Source organism: Typopeltis vanoorti, chromosome 25, assembly GCF_054136105.1.
Source record: "Typopeltis vanoorti isolate ZY-2024b chromosome 25, IOZ_Tvanoo_1.0, whole genome shotgun sequence".
NCBI classification, from domain to species: Eukaryota; Metazoa; Arthropoda; class Arachnida; order Uropygi; family Thelyphonidae; genus Typopeltis; species Typopeltis vanoorti.
The window spans coordinates 4,158,864-4,182,301 of NC_143573.1; the positions used below are offsets into that span (position 1 = coordinate 4,158,864).

The 23,438-nt window shown below is 38.9% G+C and overlaps 1 protein-coding gene across 4 annotated transcripts in view; it reads left to right on the forward strand.

Annotated features, from left to right (window-relative positions):
• Positions 1-3,267: 3,267 nt before the first annotated feature.
• LOC150092489 (uncharacterized) overlaps positions 3,268-23,438 on the forward strand; it is a 171,452-nt gene continuing 151,281 nt past the window's right edge. For all 4 annotated transcript variants that reach the window (XM_090414775.1, XM_090414774.1, XM_090414777.1 and 1 more), the window contains exon 1: positions 3,268-3,432. In XM_090414775.1, the coding sequence (XP_090270901.1) occupies positions 3,341-3,432 (92 nt within the window). In that variant the 5' untranslated portion in view covers positions 3,268-3,340. The remainder of the gene's footprint in view (positions 3,433-23,438) is intronic.

Here is a 23,438-nt window from a genome sequence, read left to right on the forward strand (position 1 = left end):
AGTCCTTAGACTCATCGAAGGAGGCGCTAAACATTATGTCCACACAACTGTGCGATTACATTCTCACAGTATCTATCATACCTTGCCTTGAACTCGTTCACCGTCATAGCACCCACAACAGACTCTGGCAGCTTATTCCACTCATTTACCACTCTAAAAGTAAAGAACCCAGCTCTAAAACCCCTGCTAACCACACTCTTGCCCAGTTTCCATAAGTATTCCCTAGTTCTCCCACCACCAGTCCTGATCTCAAAAATATCCTCTGAATTAATCCTATAGAATCCCTTTAGCAGTTTGAATGTCTCAATCATATCTCCCCTCCTCCGCCTATCAACTAGTTTCTGCAACCCACAAATCTTCAACCTGTTCTCATATGGTTCATTCCATAGACCTGTTATCATCTTAGTCACTCGCCTCTGGATCCTCTCCACCTCCTCCCCATCAAGAAGGAACAGAGGTGACCAAATCTGGGCACAGTAGTCGAGATGAGGTCTTATCAAGGCTCGGTACAGAGGTACAATAACTTGCTTGTCTCTGCTCGTCAAGGTATTTTTCAACAACCAAGTGAGTTGATGAGCTGATTTAGCTACTTTTGCAATGTGCCCCTAAACTTCATCTCCCTATCCACCAACACTCCCAAGTTCCTGGCCTCATCAATCTCTAGGAGTACAGTTCCACCAATGTGGTATACTGCTGCTAATCTTTTCACCCCAAAATGCATAACCTTACATTTTGTTACATTAAATTGACATCCATTCTCCTTAGCCCAGAACTCCAATCTATCTAAGTCATCCTGCAAGACTTTGACATCTTCTGCATTCACTATTGCCCTATGCAACTTTGCATCATCAGCGAACAAATGAATTGTTCCACTTAGATCCTTCCCTATATCATTAATGAACAGTGGTCCAAGAACAGAACCCTGTGGCACACCACTAGTCACAGGCCGTCTTTTGGACTCTACTCCTGAATAAACTACCCTTTGATATCTCTCCATCAACGAACGACCTATCCATCTCACCAACCCTATATCCATTCCCATATGTTGTAGTTTACGGATTAGTATTCCATGTGGTATCCTGTCAAACGCCTTTGCCAAGTCCAGCAGTATCACTGTAAACCCATTTCCCTTATCCAGTTCAGCTGTCACCTTGTTATAAAACTTGAGCAAGTTACTGAAGCATGATCTACCTTTCACAAAGCCATGCTGTCCCCTGTACAGTATCTCGTTTTCATCAATCCATTCCTGTATTTTCCCCTTGACTACTTTCTCCAAGACCTTGACAACGACTCCTGATATGCTGATCGGTCGGTAAGTTGCAACCATAGTCTTGGATCCTCCTTTATGCAGTGAAACTATTTTCCCCTCTTTCCACACCTTCGGGACTAAACCAGACCTGAGACTCAGATTAAACAACATGGTCAAGGGCACTGATAATTCTTTAGCCACTTCACGCAAGACCCATGCGGTATACCATCCAATCCCACAGATGTGTTCACATTAAGGTTCTGTAATAGACTAGTCACCTCCACTTCATTCATCACTATTCCCGTATAAACTAATGGTTCCTTCATTTTTTCAATGTCACCACCTGGATGATAAGCTTTTGCAGTGCATGCTCAGTAACTCCACTATATCGACTGATTCAGTGACCTCCTTACCATCGTCATTCCTTAAAATCATTTTGCCATGTACAGTTTTTTTCTTGCTTGCAGCATATTGAAAGAACTGTTTGGGATTCTCTTTTGCTTGCAAGGCTAGTTTCCTTTCATAATCCGATTTTGCTTTTTTTTACCACACTCGTTACCTTTCTGGCCTGCACTTTATACCATTCATGTGCCTGCAGGTCACCCCTTTCTTTAAATTCCCTCCACAGTTGTTTCTTTTTTTGCAGCTCAAGCTTAATAGTGTTATTCATCCATTTAACCCCTACTTGTTTTACTATTCGGACCCTAGGTATAATGTAAAACGCAGCTCCTAGGTGCAGTGGCGGATTAAGGATAGTTTAGTTCCCTAGGCAAATTATATTTGGGGCTCCCAAAAAATAATAATAAAAAAATTTTTTTAAAAAAAATAACAGTTAGGTGGCAAATAAATGAAATTTTGTACTTTTGAATTTTTTAAACTTCTGGATTTTCTGCCTGTTAAAGAGTAAAGGATGATAAGTAATAAAACTTTTTATTTATTTTTTATTTTAAAAAAAATTTATCAGTTTTTTTACAATTTTACAAAGTTTATTTTTACTTGCACTACACTCAAATAATGAAAACACGAAAAGTCACACTAAAAAGTTATTTTTGAAACAAACACCTCACTCTTACATGATTCAATAACCAATGAAGTTAAGGAGCAACCAGGCGAAACTTCCTATCTCGGCAATGCAATCAGTTTTCGTGACCTCTAAGCTGTCAACAGCGCCGTGCGCCGACATTGGTAATGCGGTTTAATTTAAAGCGTAGATAGCGCGCGCTGTTCAAAATACAAAATACGAAGCTTGTCAACTAGCGCCGACATTGGTATTGCGGCATTATTTAAAGTGTAGATAGTGCGCGCTGTTCAAAATACGTATTAAAACTTAATACTGTAATTGTTTTGAATAAAAATTTTCGCTTAAAATAATCAAGATTTTTGTGATGTTTACTGAAAACATTAATCTATTTTAAAACACTATAGGAAAATGTCTTGGCATGCCCCCCCCCCCCCCACAAGCCTGAGACCCCTAGGCACGTGTCTCATTGCCTTAATGGGTAATCCGCCATTGCCTAGGAGATGTGTTACTGTTTTACATTATGAGGAGAGGTCACTACCCAAACTGGCTTCGACCTTTTATTGAGGTCTCATCAGTGAGTAGGTAGACCTGGAATACCAAGGTTTAAGTGAAACGAATTTACATATATCCCCACTAACGAATTGCCAGACCGGTGTATCCATATATTATTATTACTACGATAATGAGGGATTAATTATCCCCATAACTTAATTTACGCCGCCGGAAAAATAGCCTCTTGGCTCTTTATCGAACAACAACAATAATAATGTTTTTTTCGTTTGGTTGTTGAGAAGATATTATAATTATTAAATGGATCAAATTGGTTTGCAAGCTGTAGTTTTTGCATCCCTAATTATTTTTTTTTCGCTAAATATTTTTTTGTGTGACGTTACTGTTTGTAGCCATGGTGATATAGCCATGGTGATATATATATATATATATATATATATATATTTTTTTTTTTTGGTACTGTGCTTTTCATATTGCGCAGGAGTACGAAGTATGTGTGATTCTCTTATCTGTGTATGTTTTTACTGTTCGTGCATTAACATCCAAACGCGTTGCTTTAAATGGATAATCTTAACACAATCAAAAGCGGAATGCAGATTGCTGTAGCCACATCTTACGATGAGAGATATCCTCCAGAAAATATGTTAGATGGGTAAGAAAGCGCTGTTTCGTGGCGATTAGGGGATTGTAGATTGCATTACTTTCTTGGGATATTGGTTGTCATAAAAGAAAAAGTGAAGTTTTTCTGTTACGTAATAGAAAGTTATTCTCATTTTCCTCAAAATTTCTCTAATTTGTTATTCATGGGACAATATATGAATCTGCATGGAAGCAATATATAATACAAGTAAATATTACAGGTCTGTAATCCAGGAATTCAAGAATGAAAGAACCCAAAAGTTGGGGAGAGCCGAAGTATTGTATAAATGCCACTGTAATAAATTTGGCTCCATTAGTATGTTTCACTCCGAAAATTCCTCTACTTTTTACCCTTTATTCATGCCTATGGCCCCACAGAGGTTCTAGTTTACTATTTTGAAATGTCCTGACATCACTTTACTTGAAATGCCTGCTGAATTATAAATGTAGTATTGAATACCATAGCTTCTCTCTTTTTCTCTGATCGTTGCTCTTGAATATAGCATCGGCCTGGTTGGACGAGTGGTTAGCATATCTGCTCTCCAGCCAAAAGGCTGCTAGTTCGAATCCTGCCATGGGCATGGATGTTCGTGATTGTCTGTGAAAATACTAGTGGTGGGTGGTAGATAGCATTGGTGTAGATGATGATGGTAGTTGCGGTTCATTGTATAGTTGGTGGATTGAGTGGAAACAGAGAGTTGTAGAGTAGGTGCCCTCCCTCGATGAGTCTTTGGACTACCCGAAGGTGTCATGTAATAATAATAACATCTTGTATTTATTATTTGGCTGTATGTTTCTTGTTTTAATCTTCTTTGTGTTAGTAATACCCAATTTCCTTTCTCTTATTACTTCTCTAATTGATTTCTGCTGTTTGAATTTGTTCCATTAGTGTTCCACTAGTAGTGCATGTCTTCATTTTATTGAGTTTGAATTTGTTTCATTCACTGACTTCATGTTCTGTTTGATTCACTGATGAAAATTGGTGTCTTGTTTAACCAATCAATGTCCCATCAAGTATGGTATTTTCATCATGTTGAGCCATCATTTTTGTTTGTGATTTAAGCCAGCACTAAATATTTTGGTCAACTAACTCTCCTCAGATTGCCATCCCATCCTTGTTTGCCCAGGTGGATTCCCACAAGAAGGTGAAATTGGCTGTCCACATTCCTTCCAGGTTATTATTATTATTGTAATAATAATAATTGTAATAATAATAATAGCCTGTAAGGAACAGGTTGGACAGCCAACAAGGACTCCTTGACCAGTACCATTGTACTGGCTTACAGGTTATTTGAAGGATTCCACTAAGATATCCTGTGTTGACACTTATTCACCCTTTTAAACAGTAAATTTATTAAATTTCGAAATAGTCAGTATCTGGAGTACTTCTGAAAATGCAGCTTAGATAGCATATAAATGTGGTCTCGATCACTATACATCACACAAGCAACTGGCAACCTTTATGTGTTAACCTAAGGATAAACTTTGCCATTTGACAATATACCTGTTATCTGTACAAGGTGGTGGTGAACTGGAATGTTCTGATAAACACCTAGAACAAAAATGATATTAAAGCAACTGATATAACCACAAGAAAGAACATACTAGTAGCAAAATTATGAAGGTAACTTATGTTCTTATATCCTCATATGTTCTTTCTTGTGGGTATATCAGTTACCTTAATATCATTATCTATTTATCTGACTATATATATAAACCGGGCCATCGCCAGATTAGATCGTGCCCTGAGGCAAACAAATATCGCCCCTGATGGATTATGACAAAAATATAAGAAAATCTCCAATTGCTATTTTGTTTTTATTACAAGGGAAACGTTAATGCAAAATGATTACATAATAATATTAATTAAATGTTTGCTCTATGGGGATATTGCACAATAAAATTGTTTATGAGCTCGTCTAAATTTAAATTATAAGCTATGTTTGCCTCTATCAATATAGTTGCTAGACCAACCAATCTTTCTTGGGTTATTGCTGTTTGCAAGCAATTTTTAATCAGTTTAAGCTTGGAAAAACTTCTTTCCACACTTGCTACGCTAACAGGAATAGTTAGCGGAGTGACGCCGCCTACTGCAATATGGCTGAACGAGCGTCCTTATTAAGCCACGCCGTGAAGCAGGCTGCCTCTATGCTACACCCTATCGATGGTACTATATATATATATATATATATATATACACACACACTAAAACTTTATGCTAAAAATCACAAATTGAAGTTTAAATTGTATCTGATCCATTGGATTGCGTCTGGGGTAGCCTGGAGGTCCATCAGTGTGCCCTGAAAACTCCATGGTGGACAGTCCTGAATAAAATGATTGACGGTCTGTTGATCAGCACCACAGTCACATGTTGGAGATTGACACAGGCTCCACTTATACATCATAGTAGCACATCTGCCATGGCATGTCCACAGGCAGTCGAGTGTGCTCCATTGTCATCTGGGCAGGTCAAAACGAAGGGGCTCTATTATGGGATCTGTAATGAGGTGTCCATTTTTTATTGTTGAAGTAAGCCGGCGATTCTTTCATTCAGTTTCAGGAGAATATGTATATGGTTGCTGATTTTTACAGATTGTGTCGTGGGATTTTAAGTGAATAGGTGGTAGATTTTAGAGGTCCTCATGAATGGGTAAGTTGTTATTTCCCATACATTTTATCCCCTCTTTGTTAGTGGCATCTTTCCTCCTCATATGTCTGGTGGTATGATGTTAGAGTGTTGGTAGCCACTCAACAGGTGTAGTAGATTTTATGCAATCTGTGATGATTCTCATGTTATAGTTAAGTTGCATGTCGACCTTGCTGAAATGATGACTCAGATAGTACACTGGAGCACAGTATTTTGCACAAGAGTACACTGAGGCATGGGTGGCAGTTTTCAAAGTGTTAAAGTTTCAAAGAATAAGTAAGTGAGTAACTTTATTGGGTCAGATGGCACATTACAGAAGGTCCACATTGATCTTTATACATACCATATATCTGTCATACCTCCTTAAACTCTTTCACTAATTCTGGCAATCCATTCCACTCACTCACCACCCTCAAAGCAAAAAAATCTAGTCTGTACACCTTCCATTGGTGACCAGATACTTCTCCGTCTCTATTCATCATCTATAGAAAAAATTTCTTGTGTTGATCTTATAGAAAACTTTTAATGACTTACGTTTCTGCCTATGAACTATGGGTTGCAAAGCTTGCAACCCATATGCCTGCAACCTGCCCTTGTAGGGAGCATTCTGTAGACCTGCCACCAGCTCTAAATTCTTTCCACCACTTCCTGATCTTCTAGAAACCCAGATGACCAAATCTGTGCACAATAGTTAAGATTCAGCTGAATCATAGCCTTATAAAGAGAGATAAAAACCTCCGGTCTTTACTTATTAATGTGTTTTTCAACATACAAGTAAACCTTTAAGCTATTTTACCAACTTTTGCCATATGCCCTTTGAACTTCAACTCTCTGTTTACTCCCAAGATCCATCGATGTAATGTACAGTATGTAAGCTTTAATCATTGTCCTTTGCTCAGAGAGTGGCAATTTATTTAAACCATCCCGCATGACCTTTATCAACAATTGCCCTCCCCAATTTTGAATTATCAGCAAATAACTGAATATTCTATGGGCTCTTCCATGGAGTCCAAAGACTTGCCACAGGAAAAACAATCTATCATACCTCCCCTTGAGCCCATTAACAAATAAAGCACTCACAGCTGACTCTGTCAACCCATTCCACTCATTCACAACTCTCCGAGCAAAGAATCTAGTCCCCACGCCCCTACTAACCACACCTTTAATCAACTTCCACAGTTAACTCCTTGTTCTGACCCCTCCAGCCAAGTGCTGAAACATTTTCTCTATATCAATCCTATAAAATCCTCTAAACAATTGAAATGTTTCTATCATATCCCCTCTCTTTCTCCTATCAACCAACTTCTGCAAACCACACATCCCCAATCTATCTTCATTTCACAGACCACTCATGATCTTCATCGCTTGCCTCTGAATTTTCTCCACCACTTCCTCATCCTCAAGAAACCCAGGATACCAGACTTGAGCACAGTAATCCAGATGTGGAAGTATCAAGGCCTTATAAAGAGGAATAACAACTTCTTTATCTCTACTTGTTAATGTGCAAATAAGAAAAGGGTGATCATTATGGGTGATTTTTATTATGGCAATATAGACTGGAATGATGAGATAGCAACTGGAAGTAAAGAAAATGAGTTTCTTGAGTTTTTGAGGGATAACTACCTCAGACAGTATGTAACAGAGGGCACACGAGGATTAAGGGTCTTGGATTTGGTCATCTCATCAGAGGATGTAATTATAAATGAGGTGTCAAATCATCCACCAATTGGTGAGAGTGATCATGAGGTGATTACCTGGGTGATTGCCAGGAGTGCGAGGACCCCTGTGAGAAAAGGGTATATGTGGAACTATAAGGGGGGGGGGTGATTACGAAGAGTTCAGGAGAGAGCTTGCGGGTGTAGCGTGGAATAAGGAGTTAGCTGGAAAAGAGATCAATGCAGCTTGGGGGATTTTCAAAACTATCTAGTAGATGCAATGTCTAAATGTATTCCAAGGGTGAGAAGGTTAAATAAGTTAGGTGTGAGATGGAAATAAAGAGATTAAGCATGCAATACAGAGAAAAAGGGCATTGTGGAGGAAGCATAAGAGAAGTGGAAGTAACCAATTTCATGAGGTCTACAAAGACCAGACAAGGAGTGTGACTTGGTTGGTGAGAGAGTAGCTAAAGAGAAGTATGAACAGCAGTTAGCTAAAGCCAAAAAGAATCCTAGGGAGTTCTTTCGATATGTAGCCAGCAAAAGAAAGAATGATTATGGAAGGATGACATTGATTGGAGAAAATGGTATAAAGACAGCTTTTGCAGAATGTGTAGTGAAGATACTTAATGAGCAGTTCATAAAGATCTTTCAATCTTGTGAATGTGACTTCATGGAGAGATTGAGAGCAGTTGATGATGGGGAGGAGAGACTGACTGTAAGTGAGCAAGAGGTGTTTGGGGAGTTGAGTAAACTAGATGTAAATAAGTCTGTGGGATTTGATAATGTATCACCACGTATTCTGAAGGAATGTGCCAGGGAGTTGACACCTGACATATTTTTTAATACGAGTCTTGCACTTGGTCAAGTTCCTAAGGAGTGGAAGTAGGGCAAGATTGTGCCACTTCATAAAGGAGGTGATCAAACTCAAGCATCAAACTATAGGTGAGTCAGGTGTTGTGGTTAAGTTGTTTGAGAAGCTTGTGAGAACTAGGATCCAGAGTTGGGTTGACAACAATGGTATTATCTTTGATGGACAGCATGGATTTACTAAAAGGGATGTCATGTTTTAGTAATCTACTTATTACAATAAAGTGACTGCTTCCTTGGACAGAGCAGAAGGATACACAGTAATATACTTGGATTTCGCAAAGGCTTTTGATAGAGTACCTCATGATAAGTTGACAGTCAAACTAGAGCAGATGGGGTTGGCTATCTGATAGGTATCAACAAGTTGTGTATGGGAGTGCGATATCCAGGAAAAGGAAAGTCACTAGTGGAGTGCCTCAGGGATCTGTTTTAGGGCCATTACTGTTTAACTTGTATATTAATGATATTGGCAAAGATTTGGATGGAGATATTCAGTTGTTTGCAGATGATGCAAAGTTGGGACGAACCATAAAGAGTAGTGAAGATGTTGTGGCCTTAGAAGAAGACTTGAATAAATTGAGTGATTGGGCATGGAAATGGGGACGTGAGTTCAATGTTACAAAATGTAAGGTTTTAAAATTTGGAAAACAAAGATGGGATGCAGAATTTATGCTTGCTGAGAATATATCGTTGGAGGTAGAGGAAATAAGAGATCTGGGGGTGATAGTGGATAAGGATCTAAAATTTAGGAGACACATTGCCAAAATTGTGAAGACAACACAAAGGCTTCTGGGAATGATGCGGAGGGCACTGACGTGTAGAAGTAGGGAGATTCTTGTTCCGTTGTATAAGGCTTTGATTAGGCATACATGGACTATTGTGCCCAGATTTGGTCACCGGGTTTTCAGAAGGGATGAAGAGATGTTGGAAAGGGTCCAAAGGCAACTGACTAAGGTTGTTTCTGACCTCTGGAATGTCGAGTATGAGGAAAGATTGAGAAGATGTAATTTGCAGTGTCTGGTGCACAGGAGGAAGAGGGGGAGATATGATAGAGACCTACAAGTTGGTAAGGGGCTGTTATAGGATCAATGGTGGAGAAGTTCTACAGAGAATAGTGAGAGATCAGGGGAGAACCAGAGGTCATCCCTGGAAACTGTATAAAGAGAGTGTGAATTGGGGAGTGAGAGGCAGGTTTTTTTCGTGCAGAGTTGTGAATGATTTGAATGCCTTGCCTCAGAGTGTGGTGTCTGCAAGGAGTTTGAGTGTGTTTGAGACACGGTATGATGAGATGTGTGTGTGATAAAAGGACCTTCCAGATGAGTCTTTGACTCCATGAGATCTTGGGGTAATAATAATAATAATGTGTTCTTCAATAGCCAAGTAATCTTATGGGCTACCTTAGCAATATGTCCTCTAAACTTTAACTCTCTATCTATTACCATTCCTAAATCTCTAACTTCATCTATTTTCTAGAGTACAGTGCTATCAATGTGATATACAGCTTGTAATCTATTTATCCCAAAATGCATAACTTTACATTTCTCCATTAAACTGACACACATTATCTTTTGTCCATACTGACAGCCTAATTAAATCGTCCTGCAAATGCTCCACATTACCTTGATTAACTATTACTTTCTCTAATTTCACATCATCGGAAAACACTGAATATTTTTGTTTGAGTTATTTCCTATATATCATTTATGAAAAAATTAAATGGTTGTGGTTCCTGCTCTGAACCTTGCAGCACACCACTAGTTACCTGTGTTTGCCTTGATTCAGTCCCTCCATATACCATGTTTTGATATCTCTGCAGCCACTCACTTATCCACACATCATATCCATCCTCATTTGTTCTTATTTGCATAACAGAGTTCCATATGGTATTCTGTCAGATTCCTTTGCAAGATCTAGCAGAATCATCTTGTAGTTATTTCCTTTATCCAACTCTGCTGTTACTCTATTATAAAAGATAGTAAATTACTTAAGGCATGACTGACCCTTCAGAAAGCCATGTTGCCCCTCATACAGTATCATATTTTTATCCACCCATTCTCGAATTCTCTTTTTGACCAATTTTTCCAGTTCTTTTACCACCACACCTGAGATACTTATTGGTCTGTAATTTGCTATTGCATTCTTTAAACCTCCCTTATTCAAGGGAATTAGTTTGCTCTCTTTCCACTCTCTTAGAACTCTACCAGATTTGTAACTTAAAGAGCCTAGTCAGAGGCTTTGCCAGTTCCCTTTCACGTTCTCGCAAAACCCGAGCTGATGTCCCATCTAATCCCACAGCTGTACTTACATTAATTTCATTTTAGACAAATTATGGACTATGTAACTGTGTTAGAAATAATTATTTTAATTTCCTGACATTTCAATCTTCATATTAAGGTCATCATCTGGAGTACACACACACACATGTATATATGTGGTATAAAAACAGCTGTTTTTATACCTCATGGTATAAAAACAGATGTTGCAGAATGTGTGGTGGAGATACTTAATGAGCAGTTCATAAAGATCTTTCAATCTTGTGATTGTGACTTCATGGAGAGATTAAGAGCAGTTGATGATGGGGAGGAGAGACTGACTGTAAGTGAGCAAGAGGTGTTTGGGGAGTTGAGTAAACTAGATGTAAATAAGGCTGTGGGACTTGATAATATATCACCGCGTATTCTGAAGGAATGTGCCAGAGAGTTGACACCTGCCTTGACATATTTTTTTAATACGAGTCTTGCACTTGGTCAAATCCCTAAAGAGTAGAAGGAGGGCAAGATTGTGCCACTTCATAAAGGAGGTGATCGAACTCAAGCATCAAACTATAGGCCTATCTGTGTGTCAGGTGTTGTGGTTAAGTTGTTGGAGAAGCTTGTGAGAACTAGGATCCAGAGTTGGGTTGACAACAATGGTATAATCTTTGATGGACAGCATGGATTTGCTAAAGGGAGGTCGTGTTTTAGTAATCTACTTACTTATTACAATAAAGTGACTGCTTCCTTGGACAGAGGAGAAGCATACACAGTAATATATTTGGATTTTGCAAAAGCTTTTGATAGAGTACCTCATGATAAGTTGACAGTCAAACTAGAGCAGATGGGGTTGGATATTAGATTAGTGCATTGGATTGGAGACTGGCTATCTGATAGGTATCAACAAGTTGTGTATGGGGGTGCAATATCCAGGAAAAGGAAAGTCACTAGTGGAGTGCCTCAGGGATCTGTTTTAGGGCCATTACTATTTAACTTGTATATTAATGATATTGGCGAAGATTTGGATGGAGATATTCAGTTGTTTGCAGATGATGCAAAGTTGGGACGAACCATAAAGAGTAGTGAAGATGTTGTGGCCTTGCAAGAAGACTTGAATAAATTGAGTGATTGGGCAAGCAAATGGGGATGTGAGTTCAATGTTGCAAAATGTACGGTTTTAAAATTTGGAAAACAAAGATGGGATGCAGAATTTATGCTTGGTGAGAATATATTGTTGGAAGTAGAGGAAATAAGAGATCTGGGAGTGATAGTGGATAAGGATCTAAAATTTAGGGGACACATCGCCAAAATTGTGAAGACAACACAAAGACTTCTGGTAATGATGAGGAGGACACTGACGTGTAGAAGTAGGGAGATTCTTGTTCCATTGTATAAGGCTTTGATTAGGCCACACATGGACTATTGTGCCCAGATTTGGTCACCTGGTTTTCAGAAGGATGAAGAGATGTTGGAAAGGGTCCAAAGGCGACTGACTAAGGTAGTTTATGACCGCTGGAATGTCGAGTATGAGGAAAGATTGAAAAGATGTAATTTGCAGAGTCTAGTGGAGAGAAGGAAGAGGGGAGATATGATAGAGACCTACAAGTTGGTAAGGGGTTGTTATAGGATCAATGGTGGAGAGGTTCTACAGAGAATAGTGGGAGATCAGGGGAGAACCAGAGGTCATCCCTGGAAACTGTATAAAGAGGGTGTGAGTAGGGGAGTGAGAGGCAGGTTTTTTTCGTGCAGAGTTGTGAATGATTGGAATGCCTTGCCTGAGAGTGTGGTGTCTGCAGGGAGTTTGAATGTGTTTAAGACCCGGTATGATGAGATGTGGGTGAGATAAAAGGACCTCCTAGATGAGTCTTTGACTCCATGAGGTCTTGTTTAATAATAATAATAATATATATATATGTGTGTGTGTGTGTGTGTGTGTACACACACATATATGTGTGTGTGTGTGTGTGTGTGTGTGTGTGTGTGTGTGTGTACACACACATATATGTGTGTGTACACACACATATATGTGTGTATACACACACACTTAGTATTGTTTGTTATTTGTGCATATGTTACATTAATTGTTTTTGTAATCCCCGTAGATGTCCTAGTGACTAGGACGAAATATAGGAAGTATTAAATTCTATTTTAATTCTTTTTCAGTGTTGTAAAAAATCCATTAAGCCTCCAACATGATGTCCTCACAGCACTTAAGCCTCTACACACGTAGTGTAATATAGCTTGTCTCTGTGTGTGTGTGCACACACACACACACACACACACACACACACACACACACACACACACACACACACACACACACACACACACACACACACACATATATGTGTGTATACACACACACACACACACACACACACGTGTGTGTGTGTGTGTGTGTGTGTGTGTATGTGTGTATACACACATGTGTGTGTGTGTGTGTGTGTGTGCGTGCACACACACACACGATCGCGCTACCTACATCCCGCTAGAACACGACCCCACAAAAACACAAGTTAAGAAACTTAAAATTTTACTCAAAAAAGTATCTTCCTGGCCCCCTGATGTCACGAAAAAACTTAAACCTTTCCGCTCCCGTCCCCCCCGAATATACGGTTTACCAAAAATCCACAAACCCAATTCCCCACTCAGGCCTATAGTAGATGCTACCAATGCACCTTGCTATAGACTATCTAAACAGCTGGCCAACTCTCTGATCCCCCTCACCGGAAGGTCCCCTTCCTATATAAAACACTCTACAAACTTTAAAGCCCTCACAGAAAAGTTAACCTTGAAGAAGACAGACATATTGGTAAGCTTTGATATCTCCTCTTTGTTTATCAATATTCCCTTAATTGACACCTTATCTCTCTTAGAAAACGTTTTTCCCTCTGACATCTTAGATCTCTTTTCCTTTGCCATTAACTCTGGGTATTTCTCTTGGAACAACAAAATCTACAAGCAGATAGAGGGAACTGCCATGGGTTCCCCCCCTCTCACCTCCCCTTGCCAATTTCTATATGGAAGATTTTGAAAAACGAGCCATAGACTCAGCCCCACTCAAACCTTCTATCTGGCTAAGATATGTAGATGATGTGTTCCCTATTTGGCCTCATGGCCCAGACACGTTAGACTCCTTCCTCAGTCATCTCAATAGTCTACATCCAAGAATCCAGTTCACTATGGAAAAGGAAAAGAACAATTGTTTACCCTTCCTAGACACCTTAGTCACACGCCTACCCACACACACAGGCAGATACATTCACAAACTCTCCCACCACCACCCCTCTCAACAATATGGCATTATTAAAACTCTTACCAAGAGAGCCGACAATCTTTGTTCCAGTGGAACCGCCCTCACTAATGAGCTTAACCACATACACAGCACTTTCCTCTCCAATGGCTACAGCGATCACAGTATCAAAAAAATAATCAACTCCTCCCCCCATTCCCCTTCCTTCTCATCAACAAGATTTTAAAAATGCCATCACCATACCCTACATCCGTGGCACATCTGAAAAAATAGCCAAGATACTAAAACAGTACAATCTACACACAGCACATAAGCCCCACCGCAAACTGGCTACCCTTATCCGTTCTACGAAAGATCAGCTCCCTCCTCTCTCTCTGCCTGGAGTTTACAAAGTATCCTGTTCCTGTAAGCTGGCGTACTTTGGACAGACAGGCAGATCAGCATCCATCCGTCTAGAGGAACACAAGTCTTACATCTTCAAACACAACTATGGCCATTCAGGCTTGGCTGACCATGTTTTGGACACCACCCACAGAGTATCATGGAAGAAAACCACCATGCTCCACCACAGCAAATTCAAGAAAGAGAGACTTTTCTTAGAAGCAGCAGCAGCTCTCAAAAACCAACCAAATCTCAATAAATATGGTTGCATTAAGCTTCCGAAGATTTGGGAAACACTCATCACCAGAGTTCCCACCTTACATTCCAGGACACCTACTACTGCCCTTAGAGGGCACTCTACCTAGATAGGACTTTAGTGTCACCCACGTGGTTGGGCTTAGTATTGTTTGTTATTTGTGCATATGTTACATTAATTGTTTTTGTAATCCCCGTAGATGTCCTAGTGACTAGGACGAAATATAGGAAGTATTAAATTCTATTTTAATTCTTTTTGAGTGTTGTAAAAAATCCATTAAGCCTCCAACATGAAGCTATATTACATTTCACACAGTATGCTAAAGAGATAATGATTTGATCAACAGTTATTCTACTGGCCTGACCACTAGTGAAAATAAAATTAAAATAAATAAATGAAATAAAATTACTGCATCAAAGCTATATTCTATTTAAGACAACATTGGGGAAAATTTTTTTTTTTTTCCCATACAGATAGTTTTATTACAGCAAAAGTGATGTCCTAATTTAATATGAGAATTGTTATACAGTACTAGATTTAAAATCCTGGATTACCTATAGTCCTATTTATAATTAAATCTTTGGGAGAACGGTTATGTGGGTAGAATATGTGCCTTCCATATTCTTGGGATTTTTAGACCATCATCATTATTGTTAAGATTAGGGTGGTTGATAGGAATTTCACAGTCCCCCTTAAATTTACATTCATACCATGTTTTGGTATGATGTAATTAGGCAGGTGCTTTTCCAGTCAGTTCTATGTAAAGTGTTCAGGGCATGATCAGAAAGGCCAGCTTTACCATAGTTATTAAATTTAATGTGTTGTTTATGTTCCTTTTTTGATAGGAATTGTGCGTCCTGTTTCTCTTATATATGGCAAATTACAGGTGCAGTGAATACTGAATACTCCAGGGTGGGCCAGCAGAGGGAGTAGATCCTTGGATGAGTTGAGTAAGTTCTTTAATTTTGCTGGAGGTTTAAAGGTGGCTTTAAGATTGTATTTCTGTAGTATTCTGTTTATTTTATCTGATATCCCTTTAATGTATGGAAGGGTTACAGTTTTATTGTAGTCTAGTTTATTTTTGTTTTTAAGTGTAGTCTTGTGAAGAATTTTGTTGATAGTCTTTTGGCTGTAGCCATTTTTCAGGAAGGTATTGCTGATAATTTTTAATTCATCTTTAAGTACTTGTTCATTGGAGGAAATCTTCAAAGCCCTCTTTCTTAGTGTGTTAATGACACCTAATTTTTGTGTTGGATGGTGGTGGGAGTTTGTGTATATATTTGCCAGTATGTGTAGGTTTCTGGTAAACAGTGAAGGGAAGACTGCTAGAAGGAAGATGTGTGATGCATCTAGAAACTGAAGTGTGTTCTGCTTTTCAATCTCAATCGTGAATTGTATGTGTTTGGAAGGGATGTATTTACATTGAGATTCTGCAATAGCCTAAGAACCTCCAATTCATCCACCTCTGTTCCCACATTAGTGTCTGTCACATATGTTAAAGCAGTTACCTCACTTAGATGATATATCCTTGCAAAGTGGTCACTCAGTAACTCGGATATTTTATCTGCTTCTGTCAGTTCGTGACCATCATAACTCATTAAGGTTAATCTTCTGTAGTCATTCTTCCTCTTACTACCAATATTCTCACCCTGCCATATTTTATGCCATGGCAGAGATTTAAGCTTCTTCCTAAGCTTGTCATAATCACCTGTCATGTAGTTCCACATATATCCCTTCTTGACAGAATATTCCTGGTGTCATACAATCTCCCAAGTCAAGACTACGTGGTCACTTTCAGTAATCAGAGGCAGTTTGGTCATCTTGGTTATGGATAGCTCTTCTGCTCCTATAACCAGATCCAGTATTCTCATACCCCTAGTCTCCCTTCATCATATGCTGCTTCAAGTAATTATCTCTTAGTACATGTATAAATTCCATTTCCTTCCTGCATGTGATCTTTCTTCCTTCTAGTCTATATCTCCATAGTTGAAGTCCCCCATAATAATCACTCGATGTCGTACTTTTGAATTTCCCTTTCCATCTCTGACACCCATAGTCACAGTAGAGTTATGTTGCAAAAGACTTAGGTGTCATTGATGATTCATAATAATATTTTATGGTATAAGCAACAACAAGAGAGTATAAAAAATATATTTATTAAACTCAGTAATATTTTGATGGTTTTCTATTTAGCATCAGAACACACTTATAACTGTGACAGCTACTCAGTACTGTGTTATTGAGAAAAGCAGTTTAAATTTTTTTTTTATATGTTTGAATTTTTGTTTAAATGTCTCAGTGACTGAGATGGATTGGAAAATATTTTAATCCTTTCTCAATGCTCCATTAAGCTTCTAACATGAGTTTCTCTCAGCACTTCAGTTTTAACACATAGAACATAAGTTTAAATTCTAATTACCATCTATGTAAATGTTGCTAGTAAAGAATTTGAAAAAGTTAATAATTGCTATCTGAAAAACTTTGTAGCTCGTCAACAGCAAAGCTATTCCTGACTGCAGGTATGACAAGAATGCATAGTGGTGAACTCTGTCATTGCAAATACTCTCAGGGCAGTGGTCACCAAAGTGGTCGATATCGACCCCCAGGGGTCGATATAACATTGTTAGGGGTTGATAGAAAAATATAAGACATCATTGTACGGGTAATATTTAATTTGGTTAACTTGGATTACCTCCATCCTGAATGGCAACGCAATTAAGAGTGATTCGTGGGAACAGTGACATGAATAGGACCTGTAAGATGAAGCTGAAGCAAGGTCATGAAAATAGTTACGGAGATCAATCAAGTAGGCCAAAATGACATATTTACCAATAAATGGATGTCGGTGGTTCCCACCCGGCCGGCACGGCGGGAGCGAGATTTCAACACGTGCACGGTTGCTTATTTACTTATACTTACATGTATTCGATCTGTCTCATTTTTGCACATCGACATACAAGTGAGCGTTAATGTTCTAAAATTCATCAACATATTATAATTCAATCGTTATTCATTCACGAACTAAACTTCTCTATGTTGAAGAGTTGAGCAAGGCTGGTAGTTTTGTACATCCTATAGAAATACGTGAGTAGGTATATTATTTAGACTTATTACTTTTGCTTACTGACTTCAGTTTTAATTATTTTGTTACAACCTCAGTAGCCACAGTGGCAGCTTCAGATTCTAAAAAGACAATATTCGTTAGAATATTTGAAACTTGGGTTTATTGCTTCATTAAGAAACGAAACGAGGCCTATGTGTCTTCTTTGTGAAAAAACTTTTAGTAACGGTGCAATGAAACCAGCAAAAATGAAAGATCATCTTCAAAGACTCCATTCTGATAAGAAAGATAAAGATCTTGACTTTTTAAAGAACTGAAAGAGAAATACACACATCAACCAACTGTAAAGTCATGTATGAAAGCACCTGCCAAAGCTGACAATAAACAAGGATTAACAGCCTCCTACAATATTTCTTTTAATATATCAAAAAAAGGAAAACCATATACAATTGCAGAGGACATTGTTATACCCGCAATCAAAGAGGTAATTGAAACCATAATGAAAAATATTCTTTTTCATTAGGGTTATATTTAATTTTAAATTGCTCTTTGCAGATTTTGAAAACATGCACATTCCAGATTGGGTTATCACGCCATTTTCTGCAGATATTGAAAATATCAAATGTAACTTACAAGATGAACTTATTGAATTGTCAGTTGATCTTGAAGCTAAGATGCTTTTTAAAAATAGGACTTTAAGTTACTTTTGGATGAATATAAATGTTGTAGAAAAATATCCAAAACTTCCTGCAGTGGTACTCCCCTATTTGCTTGCATTTCCAAGCTCGTACATGGTTGAAGCTGGTTTCAGTCATGTTAATTCCATTTTAACAAAACAAAGAAAGCTAGATATAGAATTCCATGGCGATTTAAGGCTGAAACTTACTAATTTTGAACCCAACATTGCTAATCTTGTCAAGAGTCATGAAGCACACTGTTAGGTCGTGAATGAGGCCTGCCTCTGCTAGACAGACCCTCATTCAGGATCTAACAAGAACGGAGCCTAAATAAAGAAAATACCTGTACTGCTGGTGAAAACTGTACTAGAACGAAATAAAGGGGGTGAAGTGTATCATATAATTGTCTATTAAGTGTATATCTATTCACCCAATGGAGAGGAAACATTGTAAAATATTAATATGTGTGAATTAAAAGGAAAATATATGTGTGTAAATTGGAAGTGGAAAATAATATATGTAAACAGAAACAGAAGAATAATATGTGTAAGTTGCAACAAACAAAAAAAAAAAGGGAAATGTTGACAATCAACCCAAGGACAGATGCTATGAAACTGTGCATGCTACAGTGATGACTAAGAGCTATAAGGTCTCGATAAACCCATTGTTGAACCTTACAAACAAGATTTCGCAAATTCTCTGGGAGGAGCTCTCCTCACAGGTTCGAGATGAAAGTCTTCGATCCGACCGTGACTGTAAGCTGCAGGAGAAAAAGGGAGTTGATGGTCAGAAAATCGAGAGAGTTGGGAAGAGGGTGAAAGAGGTATGAAGTGAGAAGGAGGTCCAACAAAAAAAGACCTCCAAGTGCAGACCGATGGGGTAAAAGGCTCGGATCCAAAATGAAACCCGAACCGTGATGTCCCTCCTGTAGGGTACAGAAGTTCCAGACAAGCACCTCAGATGTTTCCCAACGACGGTGAAAATCCAGTGCACGTCAATCCATGAGATGGGAAAGCAATCTGCAGAGTGAACAAAGGTCCAACCAGGATATGCACGTGACTCGCACATGGTGATTGAGTGAGACTGTATGCTGCAAGAAATGGTAAGGTAATTTTGACCTATCTAAAGTTCAAGAGGGAGCGTTGAATGAAAAATTCGGTTTAAGCACATTTGCAGAAAGGAAGACTGAGACTATATGGAACTTTTAAGGACATTGGACTGGTAGTCCGAAGAGCCATGTTATGTGATCCTTGCAAAAGAATTTGTATGTGTATGTTACCTTAGCTGTCTCTCTAAAGATACATGTCTAGACAATTCTTAGTATATACCTATGTGCATGCCCTCTTTTAGATGATAATAGATATGTCATATTCTGAAATTGTCATGTAATGCTACGTAAAGTGTTTAATCTAATTTAAGGGAATTAACGAATTGATTGATTTATGTTTCATGTATACTGATAGTATAAAATAAAACTTTATGTTTATAGTTGAATCCTGGTCATCGAATTGTGTTTGAGAACGACATTACCACTCACCAGAATACGGACCGTGACAAAAAGGGGAAAGAGTGATTAAGTAATACTAAGGCTAGAAAAGGGCACGACTGCAATCTCCAAAAAAATCCGGACACCATCCTGCCTGATTAGAGTCAAGCAGGATAGTTTTCTAGATCAGGGTAAGGGCCCACAGTTTATTAAGATAGACAACTCTAACTGGCGCAGAACAAATAAATTTTTTAGAGTCCATGACCCAGGTAGAAATTTAGGATCCCTGGCCTCAAGGAAGCAATTGATAAGTCATATTCAAAAGAAGCACCAGTCTAACAATGGCGTAGCTGACAGGATGTTACTAGGTCCAAAGAAAAATGCACAATAATTTTGATCTATCACAGTGAGTAGATCTCGATCTCAAACACAAAAACCAGGCAGTGCAAAAATAATAGATAGAGTAAGCCAAGAGTACAGGTAGTACTACACCATCGAGTTCAGAACTGAGTTACCCCGATTTCTTAAAAAGCATAAACCCAAACAGATCATTCTCCAGGGATGATACTGATGATATTAGCGCATTTTTTTGACTATGTAGAGAAAAATAGGACGTTGGAGTGACTTTCAGCTACTCGTTCTCCTTCGCAGCAAACTAGTTGATAGGGCAAAATCCCTTTTCTACTCATTGCCCATACTAAAGCAAACACTAGAATACCAAAGATTTAAAGAAGCCCTAATCTCCCAGTTTTCAAAAACAAAAAATGTTGGACCCAACCGGTAGTCCAGAAAGAAAAAGAAGGAGTTAATGAATTTTACAACAGGCTAATCACTCTGGCGAACACCTTAAGTGTACCCGACGAGGAAAGATGTCACCTCGATTGGGCCGTTTTTCAACACTTCCGAATCGGGCTAAAGCAAGATCTGAAAGAAATAGCATTTGGGAAAAAGAAAAAGTAATCTGAAAAGCTGCTATGATGTAGTATTAGAGAGAGAACAGTTGCTTGGAGATATTCGCCTGCAACTGCCATAGGCTCTGTCAACGTGATCAGAGACAACAGGGATACTAATAAGGACCACGCACCAAACAAAACAGAGATAGATAGGAAGGAGAGACAAAGATGCCAAAGAAATGAAGAGAAACTCGAGACAGAATCAATCTGTAGCATTAACCTTAAACCCCGTGATGCCAACGAGGTTCGTTCTATTGTCAAACAGGAGATCGAGAAAATGCAACAACCTCTTATTGAGCAGCTTGACACTGCACTCAATAAGTTAAAGATGATCCCTACTGAGAATCAGGAGAACATCCCAGGCCAAGAGGAGACGATCATAAGTATGGTGAAAAGGGAAGCTGAAAGGCTGCAAACACCTTTGTTTGTAAAAATACTTATATTTAGTTAGTGTTTAGTTGTAATAGTTCCTCGATACTATTTTGAATAATGGCGGCAACGGCAATTAAAATTACAAATGGCATATCACCAAGTCCTCCCCCATTTAAGGATTTTATTTTGCATGATATAATGCGAGATTTTGTAGCATGCGGGACTTGTGGAATGTATGCGTCTTGGCGGTTGTATATGTGGCAGGTGAGAGAAGGGGAAATATGTATATGTGCAAAATGCAGGCAATGGGAGGAACTTGGTGAGTTAGAGATGAATATAACTGACCTTATTGAGTCAGAGATGGGAGATTCTCCATGTAGAGAGATGAGTGGTATGACAGGGCGAGAATAGCAAGAGAAATATGAATAAAATAATGAGAGCGAGGAGTATGGAAAGGTTAGGTTAGGGTTAGAGTTATGGGAATTCGACATCAGAAGAGAAATTATTGAGGGACCGTATCCAGCATTGGGCTGATGAGGGTAATGTTATCTGTGAGAGTCAACATGGATTTGTTAAGGGGTGCTTTGTTTTAGTAATATGCTAATTTGGAAGAGAGAATGAGAGAGAGTTATGGGAATAATAGAAGAGAAGAGAGGGAATGAGAAGAATGCAAGGGAGGCAGGTAAGTAGGGGAACACAGAGAGAAAGTGTTAGAGGAGAGAGAGTGAGAGATGCATGTGAGCAATCAAGGAACACAGTGGTAAGAGGTGTAATGTATGGGTACTCAATGTTCTGTGGTATGCAAAATAGGATGTGTGAGGAGTGTTTGCCTGGAGGAACGATAGAAACTGTGGCTATGGCAATTAAGAGGGGTGAAAGGGTGGATGAGATGATTGTGATGGTAGGAACAAATGACTTGAGAGGTAATGTAAATTGGGCAGCTAGAGATATGAGATTGTTGCTTGTGGTTGTACGAAAGAAGATGCAGAGAGGAAAGATAGTGTGCGTGTTGCCTAAGTATGATTGTGACGAGCTGAGTAGAAGAGCAGAAATATTGAATAACATAATAGCTAGAATGTGTCAGAAGAGAGGATTGGAATATGTGGATGCTTAGAGGGTGTTTGAGGACAGAAAGGAATTGTATGTGAGAGACCGCTTGCATTTGAATGAGGAAGGATGTATGTGAGAGATTGCTGTTCTGAACGAGTCAGTGTGTCAATGCAGGGAAACTAGAATGCCCAGGGTGAATGGTAGCAGGGGTGGCCTCTTGTGGAAATGGTACTTGGGAGAAGGGGGACGACATCAGGTAACACTGAGCCCAGTGGAGTCTAGAGGGGATAATGTTGGATATAGAAACAAAGGCATTTTTATGCTTTACACTAATGCCAGGAGTATCCAGAATAAAGGAGAGGAATTGGTGGTGCTGATTACATCAGCCTGGCCAAAGATTATTGGGATCACAGAGATGTGGTTGATAGAAGAGGATATAATAACAGGAATAGAAGTAGCAGGGTACAGCATTTTTTGGCAGGATAGGAAGGGAAAGCGTGGTGGTGGTGGAGTACTGCTTATGTTAAATGACGACATGTCTTCTAAGAGTGGAGGCTTTGGAAGGCAGTGACAATAATGATTTTGAAAGTATATGGTGTGAGGTAGAGGTGGGCAAGACAGGATATTTAATGGAGTGTTGCTACAAACCAAGGAGCACAGAGGGTGGGGATCAGGAGATGTTTAGACAGTTGAGCTTGGCAAGTGCAAGAAGAATGATTGTTATGGGAGATTTTAACTACAGCAGTATAAATTGGAGAGAGAGGAAGATGCATGTAGCAATAAGGGAATGGAATTTCTAGAATTCTTGAGGGACAAATGTCTTAGACAAAATGAAATAGAGGGAACAAGAGGTTCAAGAGTTTTGAATTTGTTCATAGTATCAGAAGAGTTGTAATAACTGAGATGACATCTCTCCCACCAGTTGGAGAGAGTGATCATGTGGTTTTGACCTGGAAGATGAATAGAAATGCAGGAGTATCAAAGAGATGGGAACTTATGTGGAATTATAAGGCAGGTGAGTATAATAGTCTTAGACATCAACTTTGGGAAGTTTCGGGGAGGGAGGAATTGGAAGGAATCGGGATATCATTAGTGCTTGGGAAATT